This window comes from Scylla paramamosain, chromosome 44 (genome assembly GCF_035594125.1).
Source record: "Scylla paramamosain isolate STU-SP2022 chromosome 44, ASM3559412v1, whole genome shotgun sequence".
Classification (NCBI taxonomy): domain Eukaryota; kingdom Metazoa; phylum Arthropoda; class Malacostraca; order Decapoda; family Portunidae; genus Scylla; species Scylla paramamosain.
The window spans coordinates 6,673,033-6,686,039 of record NC_087194.1 but is presented as its reverse complement, the minus strand read 5'-3'; the positions used below and the strand labels follow the sequence as shown (position 1 = coordinate 6,686,039).

The following is a 13,007-nucleotide window of genomic DNA, read 5'->3' as shown; positions in this document are numbered from 1 at the left end:
GTGCACACTGGCCCGGCCCCCCAACAGGGAGTGCACATTGGCGCGGCGCCAAAGCAGGGAATGCACACAGGCGCGGCGCTCCAGTATGAAGTACACACTGGCGCGGCCCCCCAGCAAGGGCTGCACACCGACGCGGCGCCCCAGCAGGGACTTCACACTGGCCCGGCGCCCCAGTAGGAGCTGCATACTGGCCCAGAACCCCAGCAGTGCACACTGGCTAAGCATCCCAGCAAGGAGTGCACACTGGCCTGGCACCCCAGCAAGAAGTGCACACAGGCGCTGTGTCCCAGCAGGGAGTGCACATGATCTAGTTACTGGAGCACCAGTAACTTGGTGTTGATTTGTACTCTAACTCAGACCCACCACTGGGGTAACAGAGACACAGGATAGCAGGTGTTGGTTCAGATGGACTGATTTTTTATTATTTTTAGAGCATATAAGTTCGACTTACCCTTCGAACGAACCAAACTACTAACTCATGAGACCGATTCCTTAACTAAATATGTAACGAAAGACTGCCCAGTTCGCTGCGCTGCATCAGTCAACCAAGGCCACTCTAGCTTAAGCTAACAAGCGAACAAAGAAAGATCAACTTTGCTAAAACAAACCTAGCCAAGCAAATCTGAAGACATCATTTACACACACTTGAAGGAACACCCTGCCTACTGATTCTCCATTACAAAACACAGAAATTGGTTTCCTTACAGCCTTCTGGTTGTATTTTTCAGCTTCCAGTGCATGTTGCTTACGGCACCGTGGCGTATAGGTGTGACCCACGGACTCCCGGACCCTCCAGGTGCCCGTTAGGGGAGGTGCCAACAATTGGAGGAGGCACATTCTTATAAACAGGTAAGTGAGGCAGCACGTCCTGTTCAGGCTGCACATCATCATAAACGATTTTCCCAAAATCCTGTACATTGCGCAACACCACCACTCTGCGTGCTGAGCGATCAGGCAGGATTTGGTAACAGAAGCCCTCCTGGTCTTGGTCTGAGATGTGTCCCTGGCCGGTGGTGAACTGCAGGGGGCGGGTGGCGACGGTAGGCTGGGACTGGAACCTCACCTCATTTGCTGCAAATAGTTATGCTGAATAAATATAATGGGAGACAGAATTACTGAAGGATGATGGAGAGAAGGCAGTGATGGTGGTAGTAGTGGTGAAGACAAGGAACATTCACAGGTTCAGTGTGAATCATAGTAGATTATGGAGACATGACAGCAAGAGGCAAGCTCTCTTCGTACGTAGCACACGCGCACACACACACACACACACACGCACACACACACACACACACACACACACACACACACACACACACACACACACACTACTTACATAATGTCACAGAGTTCCGCTTCCGATAGTTCACCATCAACACCACCACTACCACTACCACCACCACCAGCACTCCTGCTGCTGACGCCGCTATGATTACTATTTTGTCTTGTGTCAGCATAGGAGTAGAGGGCGTCGTGGTTGTGTTGGCTGTGGGAGTGAATGGTAGCTCCTGGCAGGTGGATAGTTTTTCGGCCCTGCCTGTATAGTAGGTAATGTTACAGCCCTCGGGTGGATATCCCTTTATCCACGAAGAACGGCTGTAAGCCACTGCGCTAAAGCTGATGGGCCTTCCCTGGGTCGTGATCACGCACCACTTCCAGCATGTTGTAGACCTAAAGCGGAAACCAAGCCCCACATCGGTTATCCATGTCCCCGCCAGAAATTGTATCCACGTGCCATCGCCCGGGAAACATTCCTCCTCGGCAGGGAACCAAGCAGTGTGGTGAGTGCCGTCACTAGCCTGCACCTCAAGACGGACGCCCTCAAAGTCATTCCCAGGCTTCATAAACAGATTGAAGGAGCCGCCACCCCCTCCAATGCCTATAGTGTTGATGACTTGTGTTTGTCCTTCCTTCACTACCGTGTCGACAGTACTGCAGTCTTGGACAAGGGTGGGGGTTGGTGCGCTTCCAGGACTTAGCACCAGAAGCAGCAGCAGCAGCAGCGGGCACAGCAAGACCCTCCCCATGACTGTCGTGTGTGTGCCTGTGTGTATTTAAGTGAGGAGGTCAAAAAGGGCGTGACAGGAAGTGACGACACCAAGTACGTGACGCCGTGGCCGTTATTTGAGGAGGCCAGGTTGCAGGGCAGCTGTCAGGTGATATCAAGTGGTGAACTCCCCTTTGCTGCTGGTGAACTGGTGTGTCGCGATAAAACAGCAAGGCGCAAGGCCCGCCCGCCTCTCCTTCTTCCAGCGTGTGTAACAAGTCTCGAATGGTGTGTCCAGCAGCTGGCTGTCTTAGGCGCGGTAAATTCACTAAGGTAGTATCTTTATTTTGCACCTTTGTTGCTTGATTATAGTGGCAAAAATTAGTGGAGTGTCTGAAATAGGCTCTGTCAAAGTATGGTCCCAATTAATTCGGATGTAACACGACCTCTGAAACCCTTTGCAGGACCTCCTGTACCTCTTCCTCCTTTCCTCCACCCTCCTTGTTCCCCCCTCCCTGCATCCCTCCTTTGTCATATTTCCTTTGTTGTTTATTTATTTATTCACTTTTTATCACATTAATCTTTCCTATTTTATTCCTGGTTCTCTCTTCTCTCGCCCTCTTCTCGCTGTTCTCTTCTTCCCCATGTCGTGGTTGCGCCTCCTGCAGCGCCAAGGAGCACAGCCGCACACCAACGCACGTTTTTCTCTCCCATAATTGCCACCATGATACAAAGAGGGGTTCCCACAAACTACTCACTTATTATCCTTCTTGAAAGATCATTATGTACAATTATGTACGACCACTTGTTTGCGTTCTGTGATCGAGGCAAACAAGCAGACAAATAAGTTCTTTTTTTTTTTTGGTAGTTCCATTTAAAGATGGGAAAGACAATAAAAGGTACTGCATGGCCTGTTCATGGTATACTGGATCAAAATGATGCCTGATGCCGGTGAAGATTTTCACAACATGCAGAATGGTGAACAAAGCAATCATGAACTGAAAATTTAAAGCCTCTCTTTGGTGCTATTTTCACACAGATTGCATGTGTATTTGGGCGTATCGTCACTCGATTGTCTCTTCCCCAGACACTACACATATCTGGACAATTATTCTGCGGTGCCCCGTCTGTGTCCTGCACCACCATCAGCAGCACGGCCGCCTCCGCCGCCACCAGCAGCAACAAGCGTTAATAATGTAGAAATCTTATTAATATGTCACTAAAGCCGTAAAAGCAGTCTTAAAAACCCATGTAATTTCCACTAGAGTGTTTTGAAAGTCGTTGGGGTGCATCCTTGTTTGTTAGAGACTTATTCATGAAAACGAGTGCGGTGGTTAGTGATGTAATTGTGAAAACAATGTAGCTTATGACTAGGAATAGTCACAGCATATCGATAGCATACGAACAATTTAGGGCAGTAGCACTGACCTCCTAAAACAAAACATCTAGAAGGGCTGAGGATGAGACAAGAACAAATAAATATCTCTATGGATGATATAGTAAAAGATGTTGAAGATACAGATGTGATAATATCAAGAAAATTATGAAGATTATGATGATTATGATAAGACGAATGTGAAAAACTAAAATAAAATTAATATTTCAGGAAGTTATGATATATACTAGTGAACAAGAGTTGGTGTTTATTACTGGTCATGAAGAAGATACAGTTACCATGACGTACTAAGTTATTGCCCTGATTGGTGTATTTCATATTAAGGCTTATAAAAATTGAATGCTGTTGACTCAAATGTTGCTTAATCGTAAAACTCTTCCCATGGCAATTCAGAATCAGATTTCTTCCCACAAAATAGCTTGCTATAAAATTATGATTGAGAAGCGAAAATGTTCCCTCCAAGACTATATATGTCTATGAACAAAATAAAATCTTCCCTCGTATATTAGAAAAGTTGCAACAGCTCCTTGTATTGGTGAATTATTGAGATCTTTTGTGTCAATTTGTATTAATTAAAGTATATAATCTGAAACCATGATGTCAGTATACATTTTACAAATGTTGTACCTAATATATCTCAGTATTGCTTTCTAGATGATTTGACACCATACAACATATTATTTCCTCCTAATATTGTTAAAAGTGTAAATCGATCTCATATTTCTGTTGTATAATCTTTGACTGTATTACCTGAGTTTCCACTTCCTACTTTCGAGTAATTCTTGTTGACACCATTTTGATGCCTGCAAGATTAACTGTCTTGTTTTGTTTCTATATATAAAAGATGCTGTCATAGTGCATCTCCCTCTGATAATATTGAGATAACGCCAGAACTCATGTCCTGGTTCATATTATATGATCGATTTCTGTTTGACTTGTCCTCTTACAGGCCTTATAGATATAATATGTATTGTTGTGCAGTGCTTTCTGCACTGTTTATTGGTGTACCCTCTTCCTGTTATTTATGTTGAAATGTTTCCTCTCCCCAAGTCTGTCTGAAAACTTCAAATGGCTTCCTCTTCGTCTGATATAAGGCTTTCTAGCAGAAAAGTATGGATCCTTTGCTCCTACATAAAATAGGATATCCTGCACCTGCTGAGAATGGAGCCGCCTGCACCTGGTGGAGCAAGTACGACGTGATGACTGACTGGTGGATGTAGCTGCCCATAGTTGTCTCTGGGTGGTGAGGTGGTCCCGCACTTTTTGTTTCCGGAACGGTGACCGCGACCTTACTATTAATCCTTGTCCTATCCATGAACGAGGACAGGCACCCCTCAAGTAGCGCGGGGAGAGGCCTGCAGTGATCCCACACTACAGTATATATTGTATTGTCGAGGAAGAAGAAAGAAGAAAAGAAAAAAGAAAAGATAGAATAATTAATAAGAAAGAAGAAATAGAAAAGATGGATTAAGTAGGGAGAAGGTAATTACGAGTAGCACTTGATATGAAGGGGGTCGAGAAAAAACAAACATGGAAGCAGGATCCACACAGAACAAAACAGGATGAAAGCCATAAACCGCTTAGAAAGGCAGTCTGGGTCACTATTACAGAAAACAGGATTAACGTAGGGTATCATATCAAGAAGGAGAGAGAGAGAGAGAGAGAGAGAGAGAGAGAGAGAGAGAGAGAGAGAGAGAGAGAGAGAGCAATAGAAAGTGAAAGTAAGCCCATAGAAACTACCCACGCCCACTTAATCTCCGCCTTCAAACTACCCCTACATCCTGACTTGTTTTGAATCAAGCACCACGCCTATGGGCGGATCATATGCGTAAATGAGAAACGTGAATGCTAGATGTGTAAACTGTTTTGAAAATAAAGATAATTTTTGAGGGAAATAGGCAGCCCCAAACAGTTGTATATGAATAGCTTCTAAAAAACCTTCTATTGTATGTGTATATGTTGTATATGTATTTATATATTCTGTTGTATATGTATATGTTGTATATGTATATGTTCTGTTGTATATGAATAGCTAAAAAAGCTTCTAAAAAAGCCCAAACAATTGTATATGAATAGCTAAAACAGCTTCTATGAAGTTAGGTGTTCTGAGACGTCTCCGCCAGTTTTTTTCACCCCCCCCCCAGCTGATAACTTTGTACAAGGGCCTTATCCGTCCATGTATGGAGTATGCTTCACATGTTTGGGGGGGTTCCACTCATACTGCTCTTCTAGACAGGGTGGAATCAAAAGCCTTTCGTCTCATCAACTCCTCTCCTCTAACTGACTGTCTTCAGCCTCTCTCTCACCGCCGCAATGTTGCATATCTAGCTGTCTTCTACCGCTATTTTCATGCTAACTGCTCTTCTGATCTTGCTAACTGCATGCCTCCCCTCCTCCCGCGGCCTCGCTACACAAGACTTTTTTCTTTCTCTCACCCCTATTCTGTCCACCTCTCTAACGCAAGAGTTAACCAGTATTCTCAATCATGCATCCCTTTCTCTGGTAAACTCTGGAACTCCCTGCCTGCTTCTGTATTTCCACCTTCCTATGACTTGAATTCCTTCAAGAGGGAGGTTTCAAGACACTTATTCATCAATTTTTGACCACTGCTTTGACCCTTTTATGGGACTGGCATTTCAGTGGGCATATTTTTTTATTGGATTTTTGTTGCCCTTGGCCAGTGTCCTTCCTACATAAAAAAAAAAAAAAAAGAGAATTAGACAGTAGCAGACAGTACCAGACACAGGAGCAGAGATTCGAGACGGTTTGACCAGAAAGGGGTCGAGATGGACGGAATAAGTTAAAGTGGAACTTGAAAGCGTAATTCAGTGTAGAAATCAAGTACCTTATTAAAGGAGGAATAAGATGTTTATTTGATGTTTTATGTTTGGTATGACAGGTTTTTATGGTATGCGAAGATTTACTTAATTACGGAATATTTACGGAATATTTATTGTAACTGATGTGATGCTGATATCATGTGTGTTTTTTTTCTAACTGAACATTAATTGCACTGATTGAATATTAGCTGTGTGTATGTATTTGATATTGTCTGCATTCTTGCACGATGATTCCGTTGATCAATGAATAAGTTGAAGAGATGTAAAGTGACACCAAATAACTTTGAGCGACTTGAAGATGAATGCGAGTGAGGAATTTTGACTTGTAAGAAATGTAAATACTTAAATATTAATTAAAGTATGAAAATGCAGCATCTCGGTCTACAACTAAGTCAAAGATCGTTCTTGACCTCGTCCTTGAAGTCAAAGATTGTTCTTGACCTCGTTTTCGAAGTCAAAGGTTATTCTCGATCGTCCTCGAAGTCAAAGATTGGTTTCGAAGATTGTCCTCATACTCCAGGATCGTCCTCGTTTTCGAAGATCATCCTCGTAGAGTGATCTCGACCTCGTCCTTGACGTCAAAGATTGTTTTTCTTGACTTCGTCCTCGAAGCCGGAAGTCAAAGGTTATCCTCGACCTCCTCCACGAAGTCGTATTGTTTTTGAAGATTGCCCTTGTACTCGAGGATCGTCCTCGTTCTCGAAGATCATCCTCGTAGATCGTTTTCGGTCTCATCCTCGAAGTCGTTCTTCGTACTCGAGGATCTTCCCTGTCCTCCTCGAAACTCGAAGATCTGCCTCGAGGACTGCCTTGTTCTCGAAGCTTGTCCTTGACGAAAACTTGTCGATATTGTTGAGACTGATGGTTATGTGTTATTAATCACAGGTCAACCCTTCGGAGGATAACACATCAGTCAGTTAATAATATTACCACTTCCACTTAAGAGGTTGGTTAATTATAGTTTTGTACATATGTCATCCCCCCTTCCCCCCAGTCCCGAACACTTATCAGAGCGAGTTTGTAGTGCGGGGGTGTTTTGTGTCCTGAAACTGCTTGCTTCCATACTCGCACCCTCAGCACCGCTGTCTCACTAGGCGTTCCGTATTCGTGTGCCTGTTTGTTCTTCACTTCCAGAGAGAAACAGTTTTTCACTATTATAGCACTGTCGCAGATATCTATAACAATCGTTATTCACTGGTTTTAGAAGTACGTGCCATTGCTTACCACCAATTTAATGTAGTGAATCGGTGAAGTTGACTCAGATGAAGTTGTCACCGCTGTACTCAGCATATAGTAGCCTTCTCTCTCTCTCTCTCTCTCTCTCTCTCTCTCTCTCTCTCTCTCTCTCTGGTTCTGCTTAGTAATGTTTAGTTCAGTAAGAATTAGCGGGGAAGCGGAAACACCATAGAGTTTGTGTATTTACTAGATTTACACAATTCCTTGTTCAGTGGCAAGACTGCCAGCCGAACAAGTCACACTCCCGAGTGCCGCCAACACCATTCTACTGGCACCCACTGCCACTGGCGGCCAAAGTTAACGTATTATCAAGTAATATTAATTTTAAAAGAAAGGTTGCAATTAAAGTAATGCCAATACTAAATAAACCTACCTAACATCCACATTCGCTTAATCTCAGCGCGCACAGGCCAAGCAGAGAGGAAGAAAAAAATAGGAAAATTTAATACAATTATAATAATAACAACAATAACACACACACACACACACACACACACACACACACACACACACACACACATACAGTGGTTCGGCGCCCCAGCAGGTAATGCGCTCTGGTCACTGAGCTGCACTAGTCAACCAAGGCCACTCTTCGACAGGCACACAAACAAACAAACAAACAATAAGTTTAGCTAAGATAAACCAAACTAACCAAATCACGAGACATCACTGAAGGGATAAGCCTTCCCAAATGCCGATCCTTTGCAAAAGATAGGAATTGGTTCCCTTTCAGCCGTCTGATTGTGTTTTCCAGCCTGCAGTGCACGTTGCCTAGGCACCGTGGAGTGGATCTGTGACTCACTGATTCCCGGAGCCTCCAGGTGCCCGTGAAGTGAGGCACCACCAGTGGGAAGAGTCGCATTCTCATAAACAGGTGAGCGAGGCCACACGCCGTGTTCAGGCATTACAACACAGCAAACGGACTTTTTGAGTTCTATGCAGGCCATGACACCATCTCTCGGCTTGCTGTGAGGTCAGGCAGGATACTGTGACAGAAGCCTTCCTTGTCTTTGACTGGGATGTTTCCCTGCCCGGTGGTGAACTGCAGGAAGTGGATGAAGACGTCAAGCTGGGACTGGAACCTCACTCATTTGCTGTAAAATGTTAATCTGACTCAATACATTGAGAGACAAAACTTAAATAAAATTATTGAAGAATGCAATGGAATGAAGGCATTTGTGGTGGTAGTAGTGGTAAGGAACATCCACAAGTCTAACATAATTAGAATCAAAGGAGAATATGGAGATAAGGTAGCACGAAATACATTTACCAACACTGGAACAAAAAAGAGGGGAGAGACCTGATAGTAATTTACAGCTTATGAAATAGGATGGCAGAAATTGATAGTGAGAGAATCTGCACGCACAGGAAAGACAAATAGGATTAAGAAAACGAAAGATCAGAATAAGGTAAAGAAAACCACTCAAATAAGGTAAAGAAAACCATCAAAATTCACATAGTAACTGTAATAAAGAAAACGAGAAGGCAGTACACTCAAAGCGTGAGCACCAACCGACAGAAAATCTGGTTGAATGTAGACATGGAGATTGGACCTCACCGGTGGAGCTCAGGCCCCGTGAATTACAATTAGGTAAGCACGCGCGCACACGCACGCACGCACGCACGCACGCGCACACACACACACACACACACACACACACACACACACACACACACACACACTGTACTTATATGATGTCACAGAATTCCTCCTTCGACAGACAACCGCTACCACTACAACCACCACACACACACACACACACACACACACACACCACGCGGTATAGTGGTCAGCACGCTCAGCTCACAACAAAGAAGAACCGAGAAGGCCTGGGTTTGAGTCCCAGGGTCGGCAAGACAAATGGCCCCTGTTCACCTACCAGCAAGTAAGAACAGGATGTAACCCTAGTGGTTTTGACCTCACTGTCCCGGTGTGTGACGTATGAGTGGTCTGTTCTACTCAAAGATCGGTCACTAAGAGCTCTGAGCTCTTTCTGTAGGGGAACGACTGGCTGGGTGACCAGCAGACAACCGTAGGTGAATGACACACACACACACACACACACACACACACACACACACACACACACACACAGTACTCACCACGTAATGTCACAGATTGCCGCCTCCGACAGACAACCAGCACCATCACCACAACCACCACCATCACTCCTGCTGCTACCGCCGCTATGATTATTATCTTGTCCTGTGTCAGCTTAACAATAAAGGGCGTTCCAGAGGTCGTGTTGTTGGTGTTAGTAGTTTTGGTGGTAGTATTAGTGAATGGAGGCTGCTGACAGCTGGGCAGATGTTCTGGTGAAACAGTTGTCGAAACCTTGGCCACGTTACAACCCTCGAGTGCATATCTTTTTATCCACCTGGAAGAGCCGTAAGCCACCACGGTGACTCTGATGGGCTGTCGAGAGGCAGATTCGCTCTCACACCACTTCCTGCATTTACCAGTCCTAAAGCGCAAGGCAACCTTGTTCTCGGTTAACCCTGTCCACACCAGGAATTCCCGCCACGTGCCATCGCTCGGGACACATTCAGCAGGTAACCAGGCAGTGTGGTTAGTGCCGTCTGTTTCCTGTACATCAAGCCGGACGCCCTGAAAGTTACTCTCAGGTTTCACAAACAAAATAAGGTCGTATTTTATCTCAGCAAAGCGAACCCTCACAATTACTTTTGTTTGTCCTTCCTTCACGACGGTGTCCGCAGAACTGCAGTCCACGGCCAGTGTGGGGCTTGGTGCGGTTCCAGGACTTAGCGCCATGAGTAGCAGTAGAAGCGGCGGCGGCAAGGATCTCGCCATGACTGTGTGTTTGTGTTTGTGAGTGTGCGTTTAAGAGAGAAGGTCGGAAAGGCGCGACAGGAAGTAAAGACGTCATGTAAGTGACGCCGCGGCCATTACTTGGAAAGTCCAGATTCCTGGATGACTAACGGGCAATAGCAAGTGTTGAACTCCCTGTTGTTACTGGTGAACTCGGTGTGTGGGGACAGGATAGCATGGCCCAAGGCTTCTTCCCTCATACCTCTCCCTCCCCCAGCGTGCATAACGAGTATTGAACTCCCTGCTGTTACTGGTGTATTGAGACAAGACAGCACAGTGCATGGTTTCTCCCCTCCAACCCCTCCTTTCCCCCATACATACTGCCGGCACACTGTTGCGAGGGGACCCGCGCCGCTTTGTCTCGGCTGTAACAATTATTATTGTAAACACACACACACACACACACACACACACACACACACACACACACACACACACGCTGGTGGATTCAGGTAAGTATGAAGTGAGTATATTTTGTGTGTATGTACATAGTATATTCATATATTTATTTCTTATTTGGTCTTTTCTGATTTTTTCTTTCCCTTTTCAGGGATAACTAATTCATGGATCAGGTAAGTGCAGGTAGATAGGATTCTCCGATCAGTTAGTGTATGCTATGTTGTATATTTGTCTTGGATGGTCTTTATTTAATTCCACGTGTGATAAGTATGGTGTACAGCTCATCTTGTGGCATGTTGATCATTTTCTGTTTTGTTTTATTTTCTCCGTTGTATAGTGTAACGTTGATTGTGTTTAGTTTGGTTAGTTGGTGCATTTCTTCTGTTGTTTTGGTGTAGGGGTATCTTTCATCATATATAAATCTGAGGGCTTTTTCTTTATGTTATAGAAATTGGATGACTGTTTTAGACATTGCGCAGAGTGGATATGCAGGATATGTGATTAAAGGGAGTACGCAGGCTTTAACTAGGTGAGTCTTTATTTTAATGTTTAGTGTTAGTGCAGCAACTGTAGAGCGTTTGATGTGTGTAATGCGGTTGCTAATTCCTCTGGTGCTTATATTCATTCATAGTATTTTAACTTTTTTTGAGTAGGGGATGTTAGTTCCGTTTACTGATATAGGGTTTGTTTTCGTTGTGGCTAGAGGGATAACTGTAACTTTGTGTTTGTTTTTATTTTCCATTTTCTTTCATATTCGTTTATCTTGATGATTTCCCTCTCTACTTTTCTAGCTAGTATTTTCCTGGATCTACCCGGTTGTGGAATGATTTGTGTTATATGATCCGCGTACGTATGTTGAGGCAGCCCGTTGAAGATGCAAGGAGGTCGTGTGTATATATATACCGTATAAAGTGGGAAATATTGAACTTCCTTGTGGCACTCCACTTTGTATGTGAAAAGTAGGTCTTGTGTAGTTGGGCAGGGAGATGCGGGCATTTCTATTGTCGAGGAAGTTGCAGAGTATTTTTGTGAGTATTGTTGGTATTCCAGTGTTATTGATTTTGTATTTTAGTCCGTTGTGCCATACCTTGTCGAATGCGTTCGACATATCTCTGAGGACTAAGCAGCATTGTTCCATGTTTCCTAATAAATAGGCTACTTTTTTCAGATGTAAGATCCAGTGCTGTGTCGGTGCTTCTGTTAGCTCGGAGCCCGTGTTGTGTTGCAGGTAAGATATTATCAGATTCTAGGTAAGTTCTGAGCCTATTGTTTATTAGTCTTTCTAGTATTTTTCCCGGAACTTCCAGCAGTGAAACTAGTCTACAGTTGAGTGGATCTGTTGTCTGTTTGTTAGGTTTTGGTATTAATTTTATGAGTGCTCCTTTGAATTGTTGTGGGAAGTAGCTTGCTGTGTATGTGTGGTGTATGTGTGTTATATGCCGTGAATCGTCCGTAACTCCATCCGTGAAGTTCTGCTCCTCGTAGCTATTGTTTTATTGTCCATTGCATTTGTTTTATTGTTGGGTTAGTTATTGGTTTGCAGATAGTTTTAACTGTTCTTGTGGGTATATATAGTTACACTGCTTCTAATATCGTTTCGTACCAAGTGTGTCTATTTCTTTATCTAAGTGGGTATTGTTTATTTCGTGCATGTTGTTGTTTATATGTGTTTTAAATTTATCCCAGTCAGCGGAATTGTAATGAGGTTTAGGTGTTGATGGGATTGTTATTGGTAATGTGGTGAGTTTAAATATGATGGGCAAGTGATCTGAGGCAGTGGTAACCAGCTTTTATGGTGTAATTATGATATGTGTGCGTGTTTGCTAGTATGATGTCAGGTGTTGTTTGTGCATTGTGTCCTATAAATGTGGGAAAGTTTGGGCCGAGGTGTACGAGTTTGTTGATGTTGATTAGCATTTCCAGTCTCTTCCCTACTGTGTTGGTGTTTTGTGTACCTGGTATATATGTGGGGGCAGTGTTGGACGCTAGACGGTGGAAGTCTGTTATGGGTAGGTAAGGTCTGCGAGGTGGTATGTGGTGGCTGTGTATAATGGTCCGGTGTTAGTTTCTATTGTTAGTTGTGGTATGTCCGTGTCAAAATTATCTGTGATTTTGTGTTTTATGTAAGATTTTGCTAATATTGCACTGCCATCATGTAATTCGTTGTTTGTGTTTATTATATGTGTAGTGTAGTCTATTAGGCGATGGCTGTTTATTAATATTATGTCTGGATATATTTTTCTATATGTGTTTGAGACCATGTGTCTGTTAGGTGCCCATTGTCCAATATTGTAATATAGTGAGCGTGTCCATGTTGTC

At 43.8% G+C, this 13,007-nt stretch overlaps 2 protein-coding genes across 2 annotated transcripts; both read right to left on the bottom strand.

Annotated features, from left to right (window-relative positions):
• Positions 1–389: 389 nt before the first annotated feature.
• LOC135094024 (uncharacterized) lies at positions 390–2,146 on the bottom strand. The gene is made up of 2 exons (XM_063993746.1): positions 1,337–2,146; positions 390–1,071 (listed from the first exon to the last, which is right to left on the bottom strand). The coding sequence occupies exons 1-2, from the start codon at positions 2,025–2,027 to the stop codon at positions 746–748; spliced, it is 1,017 nt and encodes a 338-aa protein (XP_063849816.1). The 5' UTR covers positions 2,028–2,146; the 3' UTR covers positions 390–745.
• A 5,486-nt stretch (positions 2,147–7,632) lies between these two features.
• LOC135093995 (uncharacterized) lies at positions 7,633–10,522 on the bottom strand. Its single transcript, XM_063993680.1, has 2 exons — positions 9,563–10,522; positions 7,633–8,553 (listed from the first exon to the last, which is right to left on the bottom strand). The coding sequence occupies exons 1-2, from the start codon at positions 10,269–10,271 to the stop codon at positions 8,543–8,545; spliced, it is 720 nt and encodes a 239-aa protein (XP_063849750.1). The 5' UTR covers positions 10,272–10,522; the 3' UTR covers positions 7,633–8,542.
• Positions 10,523–13,007: the final 2,485 nt, after the last annotated feature.